Source organism: Tinamus guttatus, unplaced genomic scaffold (assembly GCF_059628265.1).
Source record: "Tinamus guttatus ecotype Peru unplaced genomic scaffold, ASM5962826v1 Tinamus_guttatus_pri_ptg000330l, whole genome shotgun sequence".
NCBI classification, from domain to species: domain Eukaryota; kingdom Metazoa; phylum Chordata; class Aves; order Tinamiformes; family Tinamidae; genus Tinamus; species Tinamus guttatus.
The window spans coordinates 2,869,745-2,891,088 of record NW_028288864.1 but is presented as its reverse complement, the minus strand read 5'-3'; the positions used below and the strand labels follow the sequence as shown (position 1 = coordinate 2,891,088).

The following is a 21,344-nucleotide window of genomic DNA, read 5'->3' as shown; positions in this document are numbered from 1 at the left end:
GCTGGTTACCTGCCTGAGTATGGAGTGGGTTTAATGCCACTTTCATTCCTGCTGCATCCAGTGATGGAGGTAGCAGATAGAGATGTTCCAGATTAGATGGTGTCCTTGCTCCGGTGGCTGCTCAGCACCGGTGCTATCTCTACGTGATAGCCTGAATTAGAGGGGAGGCACAGGGTGACAGCAGGGGTGAGACAGTGCCACAACCTGTTATGGACCATCCTGCACGAGGAAAGATTAGAAATGGGCTGGTGGTGAGAATGGTTATGAGGAGAGCTGGGGGTTTCTGCGGCAGCAGGACTGTTGCAGTGTAGGGTAGCTGCTCAGGATGGGGGTCTGTGGACGTGTTCAGGCAATAGTTCAGGCAATTTGAGCTACCTTCAGGTACAGCCGCTGCTTTGAGAACATCTGTATGCTGAGCTGGGCCAAATTCTGGTAAGATGATCACTAAATTTACCACTGACACAGGCAGCTCTTTCTAGAGATTTGGATCTTTCAGATCTCATCTTTCATCTTTTAGAGCCCTTTCAAGATATGGATCTTGAAAAATTGTCCAGGGTTTTTGTGTTTTTTGCTTCTGTAATGCTTGCCGGCAAGCAGTGACAGGAGAAGGTGCTTGAATCCAGGATGAACTCTCTGAATGAATTGATGAGTCGATTTGCTCTCCTGTCTCGTCCGTACCGTAGAGATTTTGCAGATCCCACAGCCAAATGAGAGGTCGGCGCAGTGATGGTTAGGGATAAGCCAGGACACCGTGTTGCCTTTGTTAGTATTCAGTTGGAGTCGTGCGAGATCAGAACTCTAATCTCTTGCTCGCGCGATTCAACTGTTGTAGGTTATCAGTGAATCAAGGTGACCTCTAAAGCAGAGGGGCCCCGTGGGACTCTCTGCCGCTCCAGAGACGCGGCGCGTTGTGCAGCGGAGCTGATGCCAGCGTGTCCGTCTTGCAGCTGGACCTCAGCAGGGTTGGGAGGGTCGGTGACTCCACAAGTCTCTTGGGAGAAGGGGGACACTCTGAGTTCCCTGTGACACAAGAGGAAATCTTGATATCGTTTGTGCGCTTGCCCCGTTGATCTGCTCTATGTGGGTCCTCTGGGCTTGCTGATGGACTGCAGGACTTGGCCTACGAGCAGGAGCTCCTTTTTGGCTGCTCCCCTTGCACGTGGCCATCGTTGCTGTTTGTCTTCTCGTCCTGAAATGGACTTGAAACTGTTGCACCGAATTTCCCTAGGAGAAATTCCCTGTACCTCTCCTCATGCTCAACAGGAGTGTCAGCATCCCCACGATTTCTCGTGGCTCGGAGACTGCCTTCCACCGGGAACCTGCCCGCACCAAAGTCCCCGGCACTGTTTGAGCTGCAGTTTTGTCTGATCCTTTTAAGAGTTGGGAATGGCTGTTTTGATGTCTCGTATCTATGAACATGAAAGGCTCCTTTCCTTCTAACTGTGCATAGGGCAGGGCCATGCCTGTCTCTCCTAATCAAAAATGTAATCAAAGTTCTCACTTCTCGTAAAAAATGTATTAAAAAGAAGAAACGATGCAGCATATTTCTATTGGCTTCGCTGCTGGCTTGCTCTGGTTTCTACTTCTGAGCTACTCCCTCCTGGCTTTCACAAGAAGCATTCCCCCCCTCCCCCCGCCTAATTTCTCTATGTCTTGAGACATTTAATTACAAAACGTTGGGCTTTGAAAACAAAAAAAAAATCATTGTATTTGATTCAAGTGAAATATTGATTGTCCTTGAGTTCCTGCACCGCAGATATTGGCAACATTTTGTCCGCGCAAGAAGCAAGTAGAAAGATCACAGCAAAGAAATACAAATTCCAACTGGAAGGGAAAGAAGCTTTGCCAGGAAAATAGCTACACTCCATCTCTCCGTGTCCCACCGCTGCTTCTTAATAAACGGTCTGTTGACCTGATGTTAACGTTTCTAGTTTACAGTAAGCAGCATTTCCCTTAAACAAGATACTGATAAAGTGGAACTAGGGAATAGAGGGGGTGGAGAGCAGATTTGCAAAACATGCTGGCCTGAAAAAATCTGAACATACCGTGTGTGTCTCAGGAGTGCGAACATGCCTCAGCGTGTGAATAAATATATAATGTATAGACATATGCTCTCCTCTCTCAGAAAGAGTGTTTTCCGAGTGGTCCCAAATTGTGCTGCTTTGGTTGCAAAGCAGAAGGAAATGCGCCTGCGTGGAGGAGAACAGAGGCAGCGATTGAGGCTTCGGGACCGTGGAGCATCCTCGCTTGGCAGAAAGGAGACCAGGCCCTGGGAGGGGACCCAGGGCTCCCCGGGTCGCTGTGCAGGTACCGAGTGGTCTGGAGAGAGGCGATACCTTTGGGTTTGCTCACTTTCATCCCACAGAAGAAGGCTAATTCCTAACTAATGGAGATCAGATTTTTCATACCGATTCAGTTGCGAAGGAAGAGCAAGTGAAGAGGAATCAGATAAGCGTTAGCACAAAGTGGTTTGTTAAATGGATTTTTTATTCTTTTCCATGAGGCTTATGCAGGGCCTTTGTCCTCCTTTTAATTCCCCATCTAGCATTTGTTCCTTTTTTCACTGTCTCCACAATTCTCCCATTCAAGCAGAAAAAGCCACCTCCAGAAGACCAGTGTAACTTTAGCAGAAATTATTAGCAGCAGCAATTTCAATATTCAAATGGACATAATATTTAGTAATAGCCTGGGAGTTGTATAAATAGAGTATGAATGCCTGGTAATGAATCATATCAATAGTTTTCACATACAGACTGTGCCTTACACTTCTCAAAGGCCTTTGCAAATACCAATTGATTCTCACAGCATGCCTGCTTGGTGGAGGAGTTGTTATTAGTTCTAGTGGAAGGTGAAGATATTGCAATGCAGGGAAACAATGCTTCATGTATAGTTCATGCTGGGACCCAAAATAAGGAATAAAGTTGGAAGGCCCTGAAGTATGAGGTTGAAGGGAATAGGTTAAAGCAGGGAGTAATCCCCATGACTCTTCTTTTGGATGCTGTGCTCTTAGCTTGCAGTCAGCAGTAGCACCTGTGGCCGTGCCTCGCGTGGGTCTGGTGGGCTTTTGACCTAGGGAAATGTGGTTTTCCATGCAGGAAAGGGGCAGCCAGCGCAGGCACATTCCTGAAGTGGAAAGGCATCTTGAATCCAATGCTGTGCCCCTCGTTCGTCTCAGTCAATAGAGTAAGAGCTGAAGAGCATCTAAAATACAGGAACAGAGTCTTTACTACATCCTATTCAGCATTCACTGCAGTATTCAATCCTATTTTACTACTGTTCTTCTTAATTCTGCAGTAAATTGTTCCAGCCTTTAATGTCTCTCCTGGTGACCCAGGGATGCAGTCGGTGATGGAGATCATCTTCTGAGAAGAAAGGCAGGTTACACAGCACATGCCTCAACCGAGAGAAACCTAATTTATCTTCCTTCCTCATTTTGTAATGAATGCACTGAAGCTGACTCACAGCCCAGGAGAATAGGACAACGCTATCAACTTGTATAAAAACATGACATGGTACTTCTAGCCTTTTTAAGCATATTTTACTTTGACATCTTATTTGCTGTTTTGAATGACACTATACACTGAGAAGTTGACTTTAAGCTGACCACAGTGGCACTTGGCTTTTTATGCAGAGAGGTTACATAATTTCAGAACCCATCAGCGTGTTAAGAGTCCTTTAAATTGGCAGAACAACATGCACTACACTGCACTTGTCTGTATCGAATTGCTTCTGCCACCACGTTGCCCAATGACCTGAATTTAACGGGTCCTCCCGGAGAGCCTCACAGTTCCCTGCCAACCTGAGCCACCTCCGTCGTGTTGCCGTCTCACGTTCTTTTTGTCTTCCAAGCCATCCATCGTTGCGTTGAAACTATTGATCCTTGTCGTTGTCTTGCTGATGTCCTCCCCGTGGCTCCACGGACGGTGGCAGGGGGCTGGTGTCGAAGCATCATCCAGACTCTGAGGAGCAGGAAGGCAGCAGAGGCTTGAGGAACCCAGAGCGATTTTTTTTCTGTCAAGCTTTAGGGACTCTTCCAACATGTTTACTGAGCAACCCTGTTGACTTATTTTCAAGGTAGGATTGGGCATTTATTTTTTTTACTCTTCTTTGTCCCACCTTCTTATCTACTTTTAATTCAACATGTATCTTCACCTGTTACTGCCCAGTGTCTAAGATACTTGAATACTCTTTTTTGGAGGATCTTTTATCTGAATCTCGCTCATAGTCTATCCAAATTGCATTCACAGTTTCATTAACTTGTGCAGAGATGTGCATGTATATTAGTGTCTAGAAGAACTTACCCCCATGCATAAGCAATGCTCTCCTGGCATTTTTATATCATATTTCTCTAAGCTCTGCCTCAGGTATTTTCTTCTATGAACTGAGCCTAGCATGTTTAGGGAATAGATTTTTTCCCTGTAAAAAAAAAGGAAAGAAGAAAAAAGGAACAGGAAAAGATAGCAACGCCAGCATGGCAACAGCAGCTGCTGCACAAAAGAAAAACAGGCAAATAGACTTCCGAAACATGTATTCACTGTTAAGCTATTTTTACTGGTTGGTGAGTATGTGGGAGTATTATAACAAAATAAGTGAGAAAATAGGTTACAAATAATTCATAAGGAACTTTAGATGAGAACATATCTTAATGACTTCAGCCTCCTAGCCAGCCCTCATGCCATATGAATCTCCACATGCACAAACACAAAGGTCACCTCTGATCTGCTCTATTTGTATATTGCAAATTCATACATAGGCACGTATATAATATTCCATAGAAGAAATAACATCAGCAGAGCATTAAAGTTAAGTAACCAGACACGAAATAGTAAAGAACTATTTCTGCATTTCTGCATAGCAACTTATGAATAAACCCATCCCGTCACATCCACTTGGGTTTGCACCTTAATGACAGAGGTCCATGAGCTGTGTTTGTAGCATGGACCAACAGCTTGGAGAGGTCCTGGGGGTTATAGTTGCTGTATCTGGCTCCCAGCCCTGCAATGTAACCGTGGGCTTTTTGCATCACCTCTCTGGGGACTCTTTCCCTCTTTGCCTTTTGTCTGGCTTGGGTTCGTAGGTATGAAAGTCTCCAGTGCAGAAGCACGTGGATTACATCTTTGAACAGTGCTCAGCCAAAGATGGGGCATTGGTGTGCAAAAGCGACCGGAGGGGAGTTAGTATCATCTACTTGGTTAGCCTGAGCACTGCTTTTGTTCATAAAACCCTTCCCAGGATCATCTAGTCTCTCACACAGGTAAACCACAGAAAGCCTTTATAGTAAAAATAACTCATCAAGAATTTGGGAAAAGCACACTCAAAACTGCTGAGGTTCCTTACAGTTAAAACCCCGACCATTTTTACTGTGGGAGCCTGTTTTTGTGATCAGGTGTGCTCCATGAGAGACCCAACAAGGCCAATTCAGTGTCCTGAATCTCTTCCAGCTGAGGATCCTGGTGCTTTTAGTGGCACAACGACAAGCGCAGCTCAGAAATTATGCCATGCAAGCGAGATTCATTTGCCTTTAGAAACAACACAAATCTGTTTTGCGGGTTAAATAAAGTCATTTGCGGGGTTCTGTTGTGGGAACAGTGTGTCAGCGTGTCCTGAATGCAGCAGTCATTCGGATGAATAGCTTGGTTGTTGGGCTTTAATGACCCTCTGCACACTTAAGTGCCCTTTATTGACACAGCCTGCGCTGCAGCCGCAATCAGCTGCAGGTGCTTCTGTATTTACAGCATAACCCCGGGATAATCACTGCAGGATTTATTGTGGGCATCCCCACAGTGCTATGTGGGGCTTATTTATTTCCTGCAAAATGTTCCTAATCCCCTGTGTTGTGCATTTCTCTCTGGCTCTGTGGTTTGAGGAAAGCTCTGCTCTTTCCAGCAAAGGAGGCAGTTGGACTTGGGCACCAACCCCTCTACACACTTGGGCATTGAGGACATGGAAAGCCCATTTCCTCTAGTCTCTGTGGCTCAGGTCAGTGGTAGGAGGAAGGATGATGAGCTAATGTTAGCAAGGAAGTTTCTGAGATCTTAAGGAATTAAAGTAGCTGAAATGCGCAAATGGGGTTTATAATTGTCCTTGTTATTGTAGATGTGTTCTTGAAAGTTTGGAGGATAACATGAAGTTGGTGAAGTTCTCCAGGGAACGTCAGAAATGAGGAAACAGCAGCTAAAGTGTTTTGGTTCCCTCTGAGGCTTTCTTCAAATTAAGTTGAAAACAAGCAAGTGAAACGCGACACTTAAAAGCACTTTGTTTGTAAGATTCTTTCTGTTTCTAAATTACTTCATTTAAACATCTTTGTCTACAAAACCTCCAAGGAAGCTCATCCTCTTGTTTTCTCATCTGCATCCTCTGTATGCATTTTCTACAGAAGAAAGAGTGTGAGTATCTCGTGGACATTTATGTATGCAAAAACACATGCTAGGAGTTGTAGACTGCAGCCTGCTTGAGCAGATAGAGGTTTGTGATCTAAAAGAAACCTGCTGACTTAGTATGTGCTCTGTACTGAGGTACCCACTGTTTGCTGAGATCTTTTGCTGTGGCCTTCTGTAATACCTGAATATATATTTACACTGTTTCTACAATGCATTTAGAGCACAAATAGCCTAGATTCAAGGTACTTGAAGAAATACTTCTTGACTCTTTTGCTGTTTTGTTAGTGTTTTTTGTTTGTGAAAACAATTCTCAAGAGTATTGTTAGCTGTGTGGTAGCAGGAACACCTCTGGGCGAGCTTGGGAATGTGTCAAAGCAGGTTTTGAGCGCTTTTATTTTCACACCATGTTTCGGTTCTGTAGCGATAAATGTTTTCTGGATAGAAACCTGCAGCCCTTCCTCTTGCAGGTCTCACTCTTTGGAATGAAAAAAGTTGTGGGGTTTTTTTGTTTGTTTTTTTGGGGTTTTTTTTAAGTTTCAGGGCTTTGTTTGCAGTTCACAGCCAGTAACAAGACCGATCAGCTCCGTGGCAAGGAGCACAAAGCGGAAAACTGCTGTTGAGCACGGCAGCTTAGTGCCACTGGGCAGGTAGGCTTAGTTTAGGACGTATTGCAGAGAGGGAAGGTAGGGGCAGCATGGAATAAAGGAGAGAAGAGCGAGTCTTTTAGGAAATTCACCACTGGCAGGTTCACCTGCAAGTCAAGACAGCCAGATATCCTCTACTAGAATTTTTCTCAGCTCTTTCTGGTCTGTGTGCTGGGCACTTACCTTTCAGCAGGGGAAGCATCGCTGGGCGCCTCTGCAAATGTCCTCGATTCAGCACAGTGTTTGGACCTTCTAGGGGGAAGAGAAGCATGTTCACCCTGACTGCATGCAGCATCCTGGGTCTGCCTCTGCCCCTGTGGTAGAACGAGGCTGTGCAGGCCGTGTATCACATCTAGCTTTTACTGCCCTGCTTCGTTTTGTGCCAGACTAGTATGTGCTCCTATCAGCCCAACCAAGAGCATCCTGCAGAATGAATGAATGCCAGGCAGTGGCTTTATTTCTGCAGCAGCATAACCACCGACAGCCCAATTATTTCAAATGGATCTCAGTCAATATGTTCAGATATGATAAAGAACTTTTTTTGAAAAAATAAGAAGCCTTTAAAGCTAAGGGTTGGCTTCAGCTTTAGTTATTTACATTAGGGTGGGGAGGTAATTTTTTTTTATTAGTGTCACTGTTTAAATATTTTGGCTCTATCTTCCAATATTGTGGCAAGAGGGAACCATATGTGTTCCTAGAAAGAGAGCCTGGTACAGCCGTTAATCAGGAGAGGATCTATTAATGTATTAACATTCAGAATAATGAGCAGGAACAGCATGCACTGGAGAGGCTAACACGCATCTTCAGTCTGTGGCTTTCAAGTGTTTGGAAAACGTTATATTCCTCCATCTTTCCAACGCTGAATTGCTGCCAAAGGAAGTTCTGTTCTGCTCTTAATTTTAGAAAGGTTAAATCTATTTGCAAAAGTAAACATAAGCACGGAGGGATGGAAAGCAGGAGGATGCGGGGAATAACAGGCTCCCAGTGCGCAGAGGTCACTGTGGGAGCTGCGGTGACAGAAGCACGATGGCATTTCCTTGGAGTGGTGCAGGGAAGGGGACGTGCCTGGAGAGGGGAAGAACGTGGAGTTCTCCTCAAATGGCTGCGTCACCTTTGCTGCGCGCGCCCCCGTCTCCAGAAGGCAACGGACTGGAGATGTGCCTGTTTGCAGATTGCAATTGGGCTGCAGGGAAGATTGCGGAGAGACTTGGCACAGGGAAAGGGCAAATTTTAAAGAGCTCCATGTGCGGGAGAGATTGCTGGTTGAGCAGCTTGGTTGCCTCGAGGTCATTGCTAATTAGCTGCATCTTCCCTAAAGAAGTGAACATTACATTTTAATGCCGCTATGAAAGCGAATCGTGCTGTCTCCCCTTTGCATCCCGTGCTGCTGCCTGCTTTGCTGTGGCATCTGGAGCAAGCTGCACCAGGGAAGGGAAGAAAGCATCTTACAGGCTGTGGAGGGATGCTGGAGCGATAGCAGGCTTGAGATGAGAGAGGCTGGAGTATGACAGCTGTTAGTGGATCATGCAAAAAGCCTGCCAGCAAAAATGCATCAATTTGTGTGATATCCGGGTGTCTTGTCTTCTGTTTTCATAATTGCATACATGGTGTCTGCATAAACCCTCCTCCCGCTGCCGCAGCTCCAGCGGAAGGAGCCTGTCACGGGGAAACACCAGCAAGAAGAGACAGTCGGCAGATGGGTGTCACGTGGGGAGGGCGAAGGCCCCAGGCACGTTCCTCCAAGGTGCCTCGAACATGGTATGTTCGCTAAATGGAAAAGCTCTCCTTTTCCCCAGGGGAAGAGTAGCATGTTCATGCAGACATGAGAACCAGCAGTGCTGTCTTCCCATGTTCTTCAAGAGTTTAGAGCCAAATGACAGCACAAGCGACAACAGCAGAAGCTTTCAGCAAATGCGTTGCAGCCTAGAGGTCTGAGTGTCCCCCCGAGGGAAACAGAGGAATTTCTTCTCCATTTTCATTGAATACGGAAATCTTCCTGTTTATTCCTTCACTCTTTAGCTCCAACGTCTGCTCAGCTGTGGGCTTCCTCCTTCCACAGTGGTCAGAGCTATCTGCTTGAGTGGAGAGGAGTTTTTTTGTGATTCTGTGTTTGACATCATGTTTACCACTACAGCTCTGTTCCCTGAGAACAAAACATATTTCACCTGTGCAGGCCAGTTAATTGGTTTCCTCAGTATCTCAGTCTCCAACCTTCACTGCCCACAGGCAACTAGTTTTGTTGAGTCATTCCACAAATTCAGTTATAGATATCACCAGTTCCATGGACTCAGAAGTCTTGAAGTTGAGGTACAAATGGTGAGATGTTTTTGAAATAATATCCTCTCTCCTAGAAATAAATGTTGACCTCTGGATATTGATGCACTCCAAGAAATCTGCTTCCATACAGTGGGGAAGCTTTTAAGGATCAGAACCCAATCCTGAACATGAGAAAGTGTCTTTCCTATTTTGTGCTCAAAGGGAACCACCTTCCTTTCCTTCTCTGACCCCCAGGGAGCAACAACTGTCTTGCTCATGTTAGTCCTCTTGACAGTTGTGCAGATGACAGCCATTTTGAATGGAGAGAGGCGAGGAGAGGAAAAAAAAAAAGGAAATTGTGAGTCAAGGGAGATGTTTTTATTGGTTTTGCTGGCTCACAATAAGACTGTGAATTTTGGTGTATGAGTTATTGATGTTGCAAGAGCAACTGAAGTTATTTCCGAAGCCAATACTAAGATTTTGCTTTGGCAGCTCATAATTGTGAGTATGTCACACAGCTGCATAAGAAGAGGCAGTTGTTGACTAGTAGGAGTCTAGTGGTTTCTTTAAAAAGGGTCATACCAGACTTTTTCCCTATATCTTGTTGCTATGCTCTTTTTGTTCCTATATGAACAGTGGCCTTAGTTTCCAGTGTTTAAGGTAATGCAGTGCATTGATCTATGTCTAGGTGACTATGCTATTGCTTTCCTTGGTGTAGGGTTTAAACCTGCATTTTCTGCCTGGGGTGCCAGACTATGACACATAAGAACTAGAAGACAGTAATGAATAAATACGGTGAGAACTTCAGCTGTAATCTGCCACCAAGTCCATCTGTTACTTCTTCCCCCACAAGCCTTGCAGACTCCATGAGCTATGTACAGACATGCTCCATATACTGTCCCACCCTGCAGTTGTGTATCCAAGGTCTAATTGGCTGGTTGTAATTAGAGTTGATTGTAAAGGCTAAAGAACTGAACTTTCTCATTCAGTTCTTTAGCCTTTCATTCTTCCTGCTCAATGATGAAACCATGAGCAAGGATACCAATGCCATGAGGAGGATAAACATCTTAGTCCCACGCTGGTGTGCACTGTGTCACAGAACATTTTCTGCATTGAGATGTGCCTCATGGTATCACATGTAATCTGTTCATTTAGCCATTCCCAGCCTGTCTCCCACAGTTTGCACTCAGTGCCCATGTCTTGCAAAACTACCCACCTGGCTTTCCAAAGATGGGAGTTATTTTCCAGTCAGCAGCTAGAGAGTGTTGAAGTCTCGGTGACCCATTTGCACCCTGAGTCATACAAAGTTAGTGTTGCTTTTCTCTGCTTATTTCTTCTGATCTAGAGAAGTGAAAACAGAAGCTCCTGGCAGGAGCATGATGCAGAAGCAACTAAGCAGAAGAGCGGCGCGTGTCGGAGATGACTCAGTGTGCAGTGAAGGCTGCAGCAAGTCTTGCTGTTGGTGAGCAGCAGCAGGCTCTGGAAGAGCCGTTCCTTATCTCCCAGGCAACCCAGCAGCTTGCAGGAGCTGCCATCAGCATCCCCACGCTCCCATCCACCTCTTGTCGATGCGTGATCTTCTCTGATCTTGTGTTCACGGCTGCAGTCCACAAGTGGACTGTCTCCTCACTTCGGGAACGAAGCCATCTTAATTAAAGCCCACACAGGAATCTTATCCCGTTTCTCCTGTAGCTACTTCCTTAATCATGTTCCAGAAGCCCATATCCTCAGTTCTCTGCTCTTCCTCTTGCTTCCAGCTCTCTTTCCAGCAAGAGAGAGGGAAAGGAATTTATTAAGGAAGTTTACTGATCAGTGAAATAAATTCCATTTCTAAATTAGGGATTTTTTCTGCTCAGAGTTCTTTGCCAGTCCCTAATGTCTCCTTCACATTGTTTATCTACTTCTGACTCCCCTGAGCGAGTGGTTTGAGACCTGGCTTGAGGGTGCTTCCCTCTGCTTCGAGTTATGATGCTCAACAGATGCCAGGGCAGACCAGAATCATAACACCTGCCTCTGGGTGGCAGGGCCATAAAGAAATATAGAGCTGTTATTTAGCTGGGAAAACAACACTTTAACCCAGTCCCTGGCATTGTGGGCTACAACTGCAGAGTCATTTTAGAGCAAGGAAGAGATTTTTCTCTTCTAATTTATGCCTATCCTGCATATGGCTTCTGCGGAGTCACTAATGTTGCAGACAGATGGGTTGGCGTTTTACTAGAGAGAACACATGGGCTGGATGTTGTTAATGCTTGTTAGCTCCTCGCTCCGTAGCTTGCCCGGTCCGGTGTGGTCACCCCGCAGATGGCTGCAAAGCTGCAGCCCTTGGTTGTGAGAGCAGTTGTGAGAGCGGCCGCTCGGCTGCTGCTTCCGAAGGGCTTGTTGTAGCTCAGGGAGGCTGTACCCGTGGTTGGGGGATCGGTGCATCCCTGCATGTACCAGGAAGATATTGATCGGTAAAATTCTTGAGCTATTTAACAAGATATTTGGTATAAGGACTTAATTTTGTGTTCTGAAATTTTATAATATGGCGTCAGAAAAATTCTGCAAAGCCTGGCACCTTGTTCTTCCCTACATTCCTTTTGGTTGATGTTTATAAAGGCCCTACATTTGGCTTTAGTTGTCTTTGGTTTCGTGTGGACATCTCATGCCATTTCCCCTTCTCTGCTGCGATTTCCTCTCACCAGTCTTGTATCCAGCTGAGCCATTTCTAGGTATCACCTCAGCAAATCCTTGCAGGGTGAAGCCTCCTTGATGTTTGAATTCAAGATCCCAGCAGAACCTGCAGAAGCAGAAGTTGGAGGTGAATCAAGTGTGTTACCCTCCTCCCTCTTTGTCAATATTGATGTACTATTTACAGCATAATGACAAGAGGTGCGGGCTGCGTCCTGCAGATGAGGCAGGGAATTTTTGTTTCAACACTAGTCCTTTAAAACTCTGAAAGCACTTTTGGAAAATACATGGGTATTAATCCAGACTGAGCAATAGTTCTTCCACCCTGTGATTTAAATTGGATATATTTGTCTCTCTCTGTCCTGAACTGTTGAGCAGCATTAATGCACCCTGATTATAGCTGTCACATTCTACCCCAGGGGTTGCTCCTCAGTGATAGGTGAAGTCACAGCAGTTCAAAGACCTGTCGTTCAGGAAGAAAAGCTATATAGGAATATTCAGATATAAAATAGTAATAGTATGAATCAAAAATATGCTTCCTTTATTTTAAAGCCTTTGATCTTTCTTTTATGGCATTGCATTTGACAGTGTAAAGGGCAGTAACCTGTAGAAGAAGCCTCGTGCGAGACGCCGCTGACTTGCCCTCCAGTGCTCACAGCACTCTCCCCTGCGATTAAAACCAACTGCATGGAGAGAGGTGGAGGTGCAGCACTTGCCAGTGCTTTCTTTTACATTTTCTGTTGTCTGCATCCCTTGGGGCTGGTGCAGAAGAGCTCACATACATCAAAACATGTAGCTGTATGGAGAAACTCGCTGTTCATTGCTCCGCATTGCTTTGGTACATGGTTGATGCAATAGCCAGGACCCTGCTGCTTTTAGCACTCGTGTAGAGTGCATGTGTCATGTTTTGCATTGAGAGGGAAGTATATGAGCTGACCTCTTTTGCTGAAGACATTACGGGGTTGTGTTTCATCTCAGTGTTGAATAATAAGAAAGAGAAAGGAGGTGTTTGCTGTAAATCCTAGTGCACGCAGGGCTGTTTCTCACCTATCCCACCCCACCTTTCAATTTTCTTCTTGGCCTTGCCAGGCACTCTCTTTTCTTTGCTCAGCAGCTAAAAGCAGCTTTTTCATTACATTTCCTGGAAGACCCTTTACAGGCATCCATCCCTCCCTGCCTCATAAATTCAGTTTATACAGCAAGCTGGCAACACGGAGGTCGGAGGTCTTGGCAAGAAGCAATTATTATAAAGAAGTACTCTTCCTTCTTTGAGTTACAAAGAGGATATTATAGGGGGGAAAAAATTTAGCTGGAGGCAAGCGATGGTCATTTCTGAAAGGTAGGTTGCTTGATTGATGAAGAACTGCACATCCCGTTAGAGCTGTGTTGGGAAGGTGTCAGGTTGTGCAGCGTGGTATCACTGGCTAGCAGAAACCTGCCAGCTACCACAAAAACAGGAGAAGAAAACCAGTAAACAGTCTGTTAAATAACCTCATAAATATTGCCAGCCGTAAGCACATCTTGTGGTGCAATTTGTTTTTTTGTTTTTTTAATATTTCTCTAATTTTAAATGAACAGCCTCTAATTAAAGTGATTTAGTGGCTACCTGGGGACCTGATATTTGAGCAGCGAATGATACTTAGGAGAGATTGATTGGTGAGGCATAATTCAATTGGGGGATTTTGATAATGATATCATCACCCGAGAGAGCCAAGTTGGAGCAATTACACAGATCTCGGGGCCTCCAGGATGGATCGTTGTAACTTCAGCAGGCAGTTTTGGTGTGTGTGCGCGCACATACACACGTAGGCACAAAACTTTCCTGTTTGCCCATTGTAAATGTGAGGCCGTGCTGCATAGCACACTGCATGTGGTGGAGCAGTGAAGAAGACAGATGCTTCTTCTGGGCAGGTAATGATACACATTAATGCCAGCCTGGCGATAGCTGTTAGGAAGTGGTAGCACATATGGATCATCAGACTTCTCCTCCTGCTTCCACCTTGCTGCTGATTGCCTGAGAGAAAATGCCTGGTGGGGCCGTTCTGGGTGCTCTTTGGTGGAGTTTTGGGTTGGTGGTGTGTTCAGGGGCTCCCTTGGGTGGGAGGTTGCTCTGAGTGGCCCGTTGGGTGCACGTGAGCGTGCTGATTTATCAGCCTTGCTCTGGGTACTGTTCCCTTCGCTGCACAGCAGATCCCTGAAGAGGCTCCAGGCCCTCGCTGTGTTTTGGCTCTCCTCTGCTGACAGCCGCGTGTGGACGAGAAGGCCTTTGACATTTAGAAAAATCTCAGTGTCTAAAGCAAGAGGCAGAAACAAAAAGATTTTCTTTTTAAAGGTCAGAGCAAGCGGCTTCTTCAAAAATATTTTCAAATTGGTTTGTTGGGCTATGACAGGATTTACACCCAGTAATGGGTGGTGAGGCAAGTGCAGTGGGCATGCTGGGGAAGCGTCAGGGAGGCCAGGGAACGTGAGCGTGCCCAGCTTGTTGGGTGGGAGATGCTTTGTGGCTCACAGGGTGATTGCCCTGCAGAGTTTTGGAGAGATGATTTGGTGTAGCAGACCCTGAGGACTTCTCCTGATGGGGAAAAGCTTAGGGAAAGAGGGAGTGACTGTCATTTATGAAGAGTAGCTCTGAGGGCCTTGGTTGGTGAAAGCAAATTGCAGAAAGGATCCTAGCAGGCAGCAGAGATGGCTTTGAGGAGGGCCTGGAAACACCAAGAGGACAAGGGAAATGTCAGGAAGAGACCCGAGGTATGGAGAGGTGAGTGCAACCACAGCAGTCATAACACCAGAGGAGGCCAGTGAGCTGAACGGAGCAGAGAGAAGATTGTCCTGGGGTCTCAGCCCTACACCCCGTCCCTCGGCACGCGCAGGGTTATTTCCCTAGTGTATTCAGAGCAGTTGGGTGTACAGACATCACAGAGAAAGTGATTTATGGAATAAGTAGAGCAGAGCCTCTCCGCAGACAACATGGAGCCTCCACAATACCTTCGCTGGGTAAATGTCACTGTGCAGTGATTCACTTGCTTGTTTTGACCCCTAATACATCATAGCCTTGAAAACTGTTTTCTACCACAGAGTGTGCCTGAGTTTCACCTGCAAAGCAAAAGCTTCTGAGTGCCAAGGAGAAGAAAGGCACATTGGTACAACCCTGCCAAAGGCTCAGGCTTAACCCTGCGTCCCTGTGAGAAGATGCTCGAAATGAGGTTCCTGAGTTGTGCCCGCTGCTGTAAAGAGACACTTGGCCTGGTGCAAAGCACGGCTGTCACTTTAATCACCTTACCAGAAAATTGTATGGGAAGTCCAATTCCAGCGCTTGGATATGTGTGTGTGAATATGCAGGAGAAAGCCTGTATATCCTAGGTGGATCACACCCCTAAATTCAGCAGTGCTTTTTCCTTGTGGAAAAGCAAGGTGGAATATTCCCTCTTAATGGTGAAATCTCAAAATCCTATTGAATGCTGAAGCCCTCTTTTTCCTTTTTCCATGTTTTTCCCCATATTTTTACAACGACAGCCTTCTCTTTGGAGCACCCAGGCACCCTCTTTTCACTCTTCTTCCAGAGACTGAAGATCTACGAGACACTGGTTCATGTGCTCAAATAGCGTCTTAAAAGAAGGCTCTTAAAAGCTCAGGCTGACTAACTTCACTCTCGTTCACCCCATTAAATTCTTTCCAGTTTGTAGCTGATGGCATTTTTGGAGACAGTGAGGTTGTTGGTGGGTTTTGTTTGTTTGTTTTCTACACACTAAAATACATCAGAAGAGGGAAAGGGTGTACACAAAACTGTAAGAATTGATCAGTCCTACATCCCACCCTTCATCTGCCACATGGATGGATACTTAGAGTAGAGGAAACGGCAGGAGCAGCCCAGTTCCTAGCTACCTGGCTGGCCACAAACTGCATGCACACATACAACTTCAGCAGTAACGTAAATCTTTGCCTGTCAAAAAGAAACATATACATATGTGTATGTAAAATCTATAGTTTTGAATGATTTACCAATTTCCTGAGTTAAAAGGATTTTTTTTTTCATATTTTCCCCTGTCAGGCAGCAGCTGGTCTTGATTCTTGCGAAAAAGCAATTGGCTCCAAAAGGCTCCTTGCACTGAGCAGGTCTAGAAGGAAAATGCTGCAAGTTTATGTTGCCCCATGGTAAATAGACCTGTCTTGTTCGTGTTGCACAACACAGAAATGAGCTCACCGGTGTGATAGTTCTCTAAGGTAGCACAGCGTATGAGCAGAAAACAGGGTGTCACCCTTGAAATCCATAGCAGGATTCACATACACCCAGCTGCACAAGCAGACACGTGGTGACACCGGGCAAAGATTGATTCCCACTGCTCTCCCAGGAAAGGTCTCAACAGGCCTTAAATCAGACTGGGCTGGCAACAGAGCTCAGCCAAAGCCAGGATCTCGTTCCTTTTGTGACTGTTGGAGGACTCGATTAAAATTACTGAGACTTGAGTCTCAGTAATTGAGCTTGCCGGCCTGATTCTTCCGTGAATGAGGAGATCCAGATCTGTGAGACAATATCTTCACCCTGCCTAACTTCAGGATGGGGTATCTGCATCTTGCCTTAATCACCATGCTTAGCTGGTGAGCTTAGCTGGACGAGGAACCAAGTGTGATGTTGGTCCCCGAGCTGCCTCTTGGGGCAGCCCTGTGTGCACTGCCTGCAGGGAGGATCCCGGCCTCAGCCTTGCCTTGACCCTGTGCATTCAGTGCACCTCCAGATCTTGCCTTTTTTTTTTTTTCCCCCTTTGGCCGTTACCTTTGAAAGCAACAACACACGATAGCCATGTAGGTGTGAGTAAGACATTTTAATAATGTGGACTCAGAGTAGTTAGAAGTGGTTTGGAATAGACTCTTGTCTTTCTTGCCCTCTTTGTGCTCACCTGTGGGCCTGCGTGATGCTGACTGGGGTCTTTCACTGGGTGTTTTGTACCCAAATGAGCTCGGAGCGGGTTCAGCTTTGTCCAGACTTCAGTTCCTGGGGTGCATTGCTGGAGTGATGAGTGCCTTGGAGAGAGGGTGTTCCTGTGAGTAGCTGGCTCTCAGAAGTAACTTCTTTCGGGTAGAGGTCGTGCCTAGGAATTTTCTTTGAGGGTTGGGATTTATATTTTTTATTAAAAAAAATGATTTAAAAATTGGAGGGAGTCCTAGGTATGAGTAGGGAAGAGGATGACTTGAAGGCCCTAATAGGTGTAACACAATGGAAATTTCAGCTTTGTGTCTTCCATAATTGCAGTTTTTAAAGCTGGCATCACTGGTAGGCCCTGCAGTGATCCCGAGTGTCATGGAATGAGAATACCCCGAGCAGATTTCATTTGGCAGAGCAGCCCCTCTACCGTCCCCTCCTCCTCTGTCCTGCGCACCTGTGCGCGTCGCCTCCCATCGCGCTCCCAGCTCCGTCCCCGCTCCGTCCCAGCTCCGTCCCCTCTCCATCCCCGCTCCGTCCAGCTCCCGCAGCTCCTCACCTAGTGTCCCTGCTATGGTGCAGACTTGCTCCTGCAAAGAAGCCATGCGGATTAATGGGAATGTATTGCTGCTCCTATAATCACTTTATTTGTAAAGCACAGGCTGCAGAGGTACTTCTGCTGTTGAACTCGACAACAGCAATAAATCTGTCTGTCTGTCTCTATCCCCGTCTATTCTGTGTTATGAACAGACGGGTGAAAAAGAAAAAGCAATAAAAAAAAACAATAAGAACAGTAACAATGGTAGCAATTTTAAAACACTCCCAAAGAAGCAAGTTTCTAAATTTTTTTAAGCAATGTGAGATGGAGCGAGCTGAACTGCCAGCACATCCATCCTCGGATCAACGTATCAGCGTTCCTCGGCAGGGAGAGCTTTCCCTGCTCTCCCTGGTCTGCTTAGGGAGGAGACACCCGGGTGAGATGCTCTCTGTGGATGAGCTGTTCCTGGTGAGAGGGAGCCCAGGGGGAAGATGTTGCCCCTGTTGCTTGTCAGACAGCAAAAAAAACCACTGCTGAATGCAAGGAGAGGTAACAATCCTCTCAAAAGCCCATATTTCCTCACATAACTTCACCAATCATAATTATTCTGCCTCTGCTGAAGAATGTAAGTACAGTTAAGAAGAATAGTCAAGAGAAATGGCCATTAATCTCACAAAGAAATTATTCAAATGTTACCTTCACCCAAGACAGCCGTGAGCTCAAATTAGACAGGAAGTTTAAAACATTTCAAGTTATTCTGCTTCTGAGATCATAAGACCCAAGCAAACAGTCTGGCAGTGGATGCTAAATTTCCTAAGGAACTTACTTTAATTAATTAAACTAGTAAAGCAATTAATGGATTTACTTCTAAAATTCTTAGAAAATTAGTTTTGTGCCCAAGGAGTGTTTTAATTCTAAGAAGGAGGCAGTATCTTTCATACAGAGATTGAATTCCTGTTTCAGGTGAGTTCAGTTGAGCGTTGACTTTGAAGACACAAGTGATGCATTCCTAATACTTGGACCTTCATCCTAAACTCATGTTTCTCATCAGCTGAATCCGGGGTGGATTGGCAAAACAAAACCTGTGTTTCCTTGACAGCGCCCAGCCCATGTACTAATTCGTAGCTCTGCTAGATCTTCGCATTGTGCCTAGCCTTTAGGACAGATTTCAGAGGAGCACTCCTTGCTGTGGCAGCAAACGGGTTTCCTCATGATCTGCCATTTGTTCCCTCTTCTTAGTCAGACTCTTAATCTGAGCCTGTGGCTCCACTACAGAACTGTTTATGGCACCAAATATCTTTGGAGTTGCTGAAAGAACCAGGCTGAAGCAGAGGAGAATCTAAAAACAATGTTAATTTACTTTTCCTCTCTAAAATCTTGTTTAGATTTTTCTCCCTGGCTCGGAGGTGACAGGGACATCCTCAGTACCTTGCACTCTCTGCAATCAGAAGTGACACGTACATGAAAAGTTCATAATCGGATGTGTGCAGGTTCCTATAAACATGCAATAGAAGCAAGCAAGTTCCCTGGGGCCGTTGGCGAGTGGCACTTCCCTTCTCTCCGAGCAGGTCCAGGCCTGTCTCCCTTTCCCGAAGGAATCATCAGCTCTGGGTCTCTGGGTGGGCTGGGAGTCTGCCCCGCTTCCTGCTGGAGCCCTCATGGTTCCCAGCCGCGCTCCAGGGAGCAGCAGGGTACAGAGCAATTAGGAGCGGGAGCATTTTGAAGGGGAAAATGGCAGGGGAAAGAATTAGCATTTCCGCTGTGATGTTTTTGATGTTTATTAATAAATGAGCAGCTTTCGTGCCTCCAGGGCCAAGAAAAGCTCCAAGCGTTCCTTACATCTCTTGCATTTAGCTTTCTTTTTTTTTTTTTTTGCTTGTTTTATATGTTACAGGAGATTTGTAATGTCTTCCCACATGTTGAGTTTCCTTATTTTCGTGTTAGCATCTCTGGAATAATTCCTCTGGAGCTCTTGGGTATGCACTGCCAGGCTGATTCAAACATCTTGAAACACTTCAGAGATGTGGGGTGAATCAGCCTCATTGAAAAGGAGTTGTGTCAGTTGGGAATATGTCCACTCCTTCCTTCAGGAACAGGAAGGATTTCAAGGATAAGTGCTCCGTAGTGTCATAGGAGGAAAGCTCCTTGGTGTAGGTCAGGCCACACAGGCCCTGGTGGAGGATGGAGCCCCCCACGTGGGCACCCTGGCTCTGTGGCACGTGGTGGGAGCCTGGCCCTCGTGCAGGCCATTTCCAAGATGCTCAGACTGCTCTTTCCCCTGCTGTGCCACTTGTTATGCAGGGAAGGGTCCTGTGCAGAGATTTTGGAAATGCAGAACTCAATAATGGCCCAATTAAGTGGTGTGTCGAACACCTGCTCTGCAGCAGATAACATTTCCTTGATTACAGGCAGATCCCCACCGAAGAAGGCTTCAGATCTCCCTCTCCTCTGCATTGTGGGAGGTGAATTAAAACCCTGCTGTATTAATGGGCTTATTCTTCTTTCCCCTCAGGCTTCCAGCTCCTCTGGTGGAAAAATGCAACTTCTGGAAACGGAGTTTTCTCGAACCATCCGGGAGCTCATCGAACTCCACCTGCTTCGCCAGGACAGCATCCCAGCCTTCCTCAGCGCCCTCACCCTCGACCTCTTCAGCCGCCAAACCATCACTTAGTCCATATCGGTCCTACCAACACCCACCAGCCAGGTGAGGAGCACCCCTGCACAGGACAGGGATTCACCCAAGGTGTTCACAAGATAGTGAGGACAAACTTCCCTCTCCCATCCTTAAGCTATGGCAATGAGTGGTTTATGGTTTGGGGGGATTTTTTTTTTCACTCTCTTCTATGCTGATTTTGTAACCTGCTTCCTCCTGCTCCTGTGAACTCCTGTGAGTTCTCCTGTGCCAAACCCCACACGTGGACTGTAAAATACATTTAAACTACCCAAACTGTCTTAGCATCTCTCTGCGAAGCAGGTGGGAACTGCTGTTTTGAGGAGCCACAGCACTGCTGTTCACAGCTTTTCCCAAGAAGATCTCCCAAACTGGGGCCTCAGCCAACAGACAAATATGGATGTAGAGGAAAACTTGGACTGAATAGTCCTTCCAATGGGAGCCAAGAGCTTAGTCCCTGATGCAGGACATTGGTGAAGGATCAGAGTCATGAATTAGCAGGCTCATTTTAAATGCTTTCTGCTCTTGCAAGTAGCTCATCACTCAGCAGGGTTGAAGTTATTTTCAAGTTGTCTAATTAAGTGAGTCTCAGTCCCAGAAAGCCAGCCCCTAGTCTGCCATTACTCAGCAGCCAAGTGTAAGTACAAATGGACTTTTGAAGACCCTCTACCCTTACTGCCTCTTCACTGTCATGGGGTGTTCTCTGATGTCACTGACCTGCTTTTCGTTTCTTGTCAAGACTCTTGGTTGTCTCAGGATTGCAGATGATGGGAGGGATCTCCTCCAGGGGTCTTCATTGTACTGCTGGTTTTAGCCTGCTGCTTGTGACCAGGCTGTGGATAACTGCCCACCTTGTTGGGGGTGTCCCCCTTCCCTTGGAAGTGTCTCCTCCATCGAGGATGGAGCACCCCCTGAAGTCTGACATTCTCTGTTGCAATGGAGATTCCTCTTTTATCCTAAGAATAAAGTGTCACTTCTCCACCTGAGCCTATGACTTCTTTATTTGGGATATGACTTATTTGGGACGTACACTGTGCTGCCTCTATGCTGTGCTGTGTATAAAGTGTGGTAGCAAATCACCCACCAGTGGTCTGAGGCTAGTAGTGTACAGGAGGACATCATCACTTTATTTCTTCCAGGAATATCTTGTTCATACTGTAAACCAGACTAGTTTATGAACTTTTGTGTATATTGTTTTCCTGTTGATATGACCAAGGTCCAACTTCCAAGCTTGCAGAGAAGGCAGCAGTAAGCAGGCTCATCGGTG

General features: G+C 46.0%; 1 protein-coding gene across 2 annotated transcripts in view; it reads left to right on the top strand.

Annotated features, from left to right (window-relative positions):
* MAD1L1 (mitotic arrest deficient 1 like 1) overlaps nt 1-20,486 on the top strand; it is a 322,579-nt gene extending 302,093 nt beyond the window's left edge. The window contains exons 17-18 of one of the 2 annotated variants that reach the window (XM_088529470.1): nt 19,919-20,110; nt 20,381-20,486. In XM_088529470.1, coding sequence (XP_088385596.1) covers nt 19,919-20,077 — 159 coding nt within the window. In that variant the 3' untranslated portion in view covers nt 20,078-20,110; nt 20,381-20,486. Of the gene's footprint in view, nt 1-19,918; nt 20,181-20,380 lie in introns of those variants that run through there. The other variant, XM_088529469.1, reaches the window with a different exon arrangement.
* The last annotated feature ends 858 nt before the right edge of the window (nt 20,487-21,344 follow it).